The sequence below is a fragment of the Lonchura striata genome, chromosome 6 (genome assembly GCF_050655825.1).
Source record: "Lonchura striata isolate lonStrDom1 chromosome 6, ASM5065582v1, whole genome shotgun sequence".
NCBI lineage: Eukaryota > Metazoa > Chordata > Aves > Passeriformes > Estrildidae > Lonchura > Lonchura striata.
This window is the reverse complement of record NC_140708.1, coordinates 11690237-11695724: the sequence shown is the minus strand read 5'-3', so window position 1 is coordinate 11695724 and position 5488 is coordinate 11690237. Positions and strand designations below refer to the sequence as shown.

General features: G+C 41.3%; 1 protein-coding gene across 9 annotated transcripts in view; it reads left to right on the top strand.

Moving 5' to 3' along the window:
* ARID5B (AT-rich interaction domain 5B) overlaps positions 1-5488 on the top strand; it is a 156314-nt gene that overhangs the window by 120896 nt on the left and 29930 nt on the right. For 7 of the 9 annotated variants that reach the window (XM_085583196.1, XM_085583193.1, XM_085583195.1 and 4 more), the window contains one exon: positions 3206-3410. The exons of the other annotated variants lie outside the window; for them this stretch is intronic. In XM_085583196.1, coding sequence (XP_085439322.1) covers positions 3206-3410 — 205 coding nt within the window. The remainder of the gene's footprint in view (positions 1-3205; positions 3411-5488) is intronic. 9 annotated transcript variants of the gene reach the window in all.

The window sequence follows — 5488 nt, the reverse complement described above, 5'->3', positions numbered from 1 at the left end:
CCTCAAAACACTCCTAGGACTCTGGAGCCTTTCATTCTTGATGTGTCATCAGTATTGGACAGGCTTTTGGAACTTGCAGGCTCCAGCAGATGACCCTCATCGTACCTGCTTCGTCTTCTCAGAAAGTGTTCCAAATTCACAGTGTGTTCTAATGCTTTTTAAAACTGGCTGATCTGATCATTTTGAGGAACTGAAAGGATTAACTTGTTAAACATGGAAATTGTCCCCAAATGAATCTATTAATTACATCTGCTAGTGCAATTGCTGAAGTAAACCTCTCACTTCATTTGTACAGCAGGATCTGGGAAATTAGTTTAAAAGTTGCCAGGATATGCTTTTCCTGTGGCCACAGGTGGCCTGGCATGCTCTCAGTTCTGGAGATTTATTCCGAGTGCCTCAACCATTATCTGATGGAAACTGTAAAATGCAGATCTGTTGTGGTCTGTGTTGTGTGTGACCTCTGGCAGGGTAAGACAAACACAGTTGTACCCATGAGTGTTCACTGGCCATGGATCATCATCCTCTGATGGAACACACAGCAGGAGATGGTCAGATGTTCCAGACCCCATCTCAGTGCACCCCCATCTTATCCAGCTTAACCCAACTGTGGCACTGGGTTTGTGCTTTGAAAGAGTAGGGCTGTTTGTGGTGCTTGGAGCAAATGTGGCAGCATTCTCACTGATTTTGATACGTTTATGCTGGATTTACACTGGTGTTACCCAGAATGGCATTGGGCCCTTTTTGTTCTCATTAATCATTGGTTATGACATTCGTCCATATTTCCTGTCAGATGGTGGCAGGGTTCCAGAAGTGAGGCTTGGGCCTCAAATGCTGAGCAGATGAAACACTGTAGCCTTCACCAAAGCTTTGTTGAACCTGATGCTGCTTGAAGTCTGCCCATCACATTTTGACACCTCTGAGTTCCACAGGGGCTTTGACCCTGCTTCTGTGTAGACAAAGAGACGAAGATTGTGTGCAGCACAGGTTTTTCCCACTCCTGGTGGCTTTCTTAACATTACTTTGCCTTTGTCTCCTTTAGGGTAGTATTCCTTGCCATTAGTTTGCTTGCACAGCTGTGAGCTTTGATTTCACATAGAGTTCATGCCCAGGTTGTCTTTGTCCAGTTTGAAAAAGAGAACCCAAGCAAGTGGGTGACAAAACTGAAAAGTTGTTCCCAGGTCCAGTGAATTTGTTCCAAATTTGCAGCTCCAATTAAAAGTCCTAGAATTATTGAAGTCATGCATTCCTTTTGGGAGTGTTAACCCCGTCTTTGGTGAAGCATTGAAACCTATGACAATGTAATCTAAACATTTTGGAAGCCGCTAAATAATTTTTGTGAGGTGCCAAAGTAAAAAAAGTCAAGGAATTACAGCTCTGACTTGAAAAGCGGATGAGGATGTTCAAAGATCATTTAACAGGGAGAAAAAACCAAACCTGTTAGCTCCTCTGAGTTTCAGATGAAACCCATGATCTTTATGAAAGGTTAATCAAGAGGCATATCTATTACTGAAATGCAACGGATGGTGTCCTGTGCTACAGGAAGACAACATCTCTTTGAACTGTGCAATTGGAAAATATCAAACAGTACACTGGACATATATCAGCAGCAAGTGATCTTGCAGAAGAAAAATCTTGCGGAAAGTCCATTCCCCAGTCCCTGCTGCATTGCCTGGGAGGAGTGAGCCTGTACCCTCCAATGGCCAATATTGGAGGTTTTTCAGCAGCATCAGTTGCCATGGAAAATCGTGACCACTTGTCCACTCTGCTTAGGAGCTACCATTGCTTTGTCCAGCATCTGTAGAAAACTGGCGCAGATCACCTGAACTCAGTACTCTCTGCAAAGTTAATACCCGGAGCAGTACAAAGATTTTGTTTTCCCTGAGCCTGATATGCTAGAGTATCTTTTATTAAGATTAAAAAAACATATTGTGGTTGTGTTCTTTCCAGTGATATGTTTGTTATTTGTTTACAAGCACTTATGTAATGCTCTTCATAGCAGTTGCTTCCAAATTGTCAAGAATCCAGAAAGCACCTGATTTAGAAGTGATAGTTCTGAAGGAGGGTCCATGGGTTGCTTGACAAAGAGCTCCTGCCTTCCTGCACAGCAGAATACCCTGCTCTCCTCTGGTACCCTCCTAAAATACCAAGTACTGGCTCTTAGAGTGTCCCTGCTTCCTCTGGGACATGTCTTGGATGGGGTATGGAACTACTAGAAGGCTCCTGACAGCACTCAGAAGTATTGAAAGGGACAGTGCAAATCCAAAATACATGTAACCATCTCCACTACCTTCTATTAGAGAACTTCCAGTATTTCATTGGAAATTTATTGATCCCATGGTCCCAATGTAGTGAACACTCGATTTGTAATTTGCTTGATTCAGTGACAGGATTATCTTCAAGAGGGACTGCAGGATTAAGCCAGTTTCACTGGGTATTTTTCCTCATGTATGAATACCGAGGAGAGGTAAAGTGGTTCCAATTTATTGATTTCCTGACTGGCACACACTTGCTGGGCAGCCCAGTGGGAGACCTGGAGCTCTGGGACTTAATGTTTATTGGGGTTGCCTGTGTCTACCAGGAGAGTCTCCAGCTACCAGCCTCTCTCCTCTGCTACATGCTTGGGGCTGTGCTCAAATTTAAGCAGATGCTCTAATACACTTGACTTGAGTCCATGCTACAGGAGGACCTCCACTCGTGTGGTGAGAGCTCTGCCTGGATAAAGCTTGCCAAAATCTGCATCTATTTTGGTGGGCCAAAGGAGAGAAAAATGTGTCATTTCAGAGCTGGCTGCTGAGCATTCCTGGAAGGGGCTGAGCACCCTCAGCTCCAAGGGTTGTCTACGGGAGTTGACAATGCTCAGTGTCAATCCTGGAACAAGGGTTATTATTAGACCTGCTAATGGCAAGTGTATGTGAGAGATAGAAGCTGTGACATAGCAATGTATAGTCATAAAAATGCAGATCTGGAGAGCATTACCAGTGAGTTATAATGATTTAAAGATGTGGCTGTTTAAAAATGTTGTGACTAAGATTCAGAACAAGACATTTAGGTCTATAAATAGCTTCCTTTGTTTCCCCTCAAACACAGTTGCATGGTTTGGCCTTCATTTTTTTTCAACAATCCATTCTGCTAGGAGAGAGTATTTATTCCTTAAGTGAAAATTAAAAGTTACCCAGATCTGATATGACATCTTTTCTCTTCCCAGGTAAAATGTGAGGCTAAGTCAGCTTTGCCCAAACCCAAGAGTAACAACAGCAACTGTAAGAAAGGCTCAAGTGAGGATAAATCAAAGATTGCCATAGGTGAAGAATGCAGAGCTGATGAGCAGGCTTTCCTTGTGGCTCTTTATAAATATATGAAAGAAAGGAAAACACCAATTGAACGAATACCCTATTTAGGTTTTAAGCAGAGTAAGTATCCTTTTTCTCACTTTCTTGTTGACATTTTAGAATGATTTGGCTTCTCTGGAGAAAGCAATTGCACACAAAGCCTATTTTAAAGCCTTATGGATGGGGAGGGACCATGTTTGTCTCTACACATTTTCCAGGCATTTCACTGTCTTATGCCTAGATTTGCATCTCTTCCTTCTGGGGTAGTTGCTGCCGGATATTTATAGGTTTAAATCCGCTGATTATGACTAGAAATAGGCATGTTGAAAACTCTCTCGTTTTCTGTTTTGTAAATCTGCAGCGTCTGTAATGCCTTTCTTCTGAGTTAATAATATGACGTATCTTTATTGTGCCCAGATGTTCTTTATGAAAGGACAAATATTAAAGGAAGACATTTAAAACTGGTCAAGAAAGGCACAAGAGGGATCGTATTTTTAAGCCCCAAAATGTGTTTATAGTTAATAAATTACTGACTTTGGAGAATAAAACCAGACTGTATCTGCTTAATACAGAATGCAGTCTCGAGAATTGCTTTGGTATGTACAGTCTCTAGTGCCACAATCTGTAAATTAATTGTATGTGGAGAAGATACAGTTGAAACTGAATTTTGCATAAATATTGCAGCACAATGTAGATCTTTCACAGTTTCCAACAAAAGCTGTAAATGGGGTTATTTCTCCTCCTTATCTATAGATTGAATGATACTTTATTTCCTTAAAGGGAAAACGCCATGGATTGAAATATTATTTACTCTAATTTATCTCCTAGATTAAAACCATGTGTTATTTTGATGAAGAATGTCAAACCTGTATGTTTTACATAACAATTTACATACCTAATAGCAATTGGCACTGATTGCAACAGGCCTCCAGCAGCCATTATAAACTTATATAACTCAGAATGATTACAGTGTTTGTCTGAAAACTGGCTGCTTGAAATGGGAGTAAAATTAATGTACTATGAACAGCTTCGTTGCATTATGCATTGATTCAGATTAAATCAAGGCCTAAGCAAAGCTCTTGATAGCTTTGAAGCAGTACAAGGTTCAATGAGGCTTTCAGAACATTTTGTGTTGAAGAAATTTTTTTTTCTCCCCCACCCCCCATATTATTCTTCATTCCATCAAGCATGGAGACAGGGTGGGCTTAAAAGACAAGCTAAAGTTTTATTTCTAAAGTTGCTCACTGGGGGTAGGGCCTGCTCTTAACATTTAGCTGAAATACATAGAAAATTGCCTGACATTCATTATGAAGTAGGGGCCTGATCCGGCAAATACTTAAATACCAAAAGTATGCTGAGAAGAGCAGAAATGTTTGCAGGATGGGGCTCTGTATTTGTCCAGCAAGGCTTGTGCAAATATTGCCAATATAAATAGGCTGTTGGGAGGCAGTACGTACAGTACAGCAGAGCATCCCCCCATGGAGAAGGAGATCCTGTCCTCCATGGTCCACAGCCTTACTGCTGACCTCAAGTATTGGTAGTGTGTCTGTGGGGAATCGCTGTTGGTAGGATTGTGCATACACATTTGATAAGACCGACATGGATTTTTCTTCTAACAATTAAATTATCAAAATAAAAAAAAATAAAATAAAATAGACATCAGCAAGCAGTGACCCCATGGGACGGGGGGCTGGGATAAAAGGCGCGTGAAAGGAGAGAAGTTGTGCAGGAAATAATAACTCTCCCAGCACATCTTTTGAATTGAGCTGCCTCTGTGCTCTGACCCCACAGCCACGGGCAAGGCACAACCAGCCACAGCATAATTATTCCAGTAATGCTCATTCGTGCTCCATCTGGGTTTATTCACGCAGGGCCCGTTAGAACACAGCTTATTGTTCATTGATTATGGAGCCCATTATCTGAGCTGCGGTAAATATTGGATATTGTCTAATCAATAGGCCTGCTCTGTGAGCCACTGTGTGGGTCTTGCTTGCAAGCTAATGAAACTGGTGTTAAACAAATAATTAAAAGTAACATTTTTCCCAGTGAGTAATTTTTATTATCAAAGTTATGGAAACATGCTACAGTCATTATACTGTGTCTCTTATCAGCAAAGTCAAATGAGCCTATTACCTTTGTCTCAGTGTATTTTTCCAGTC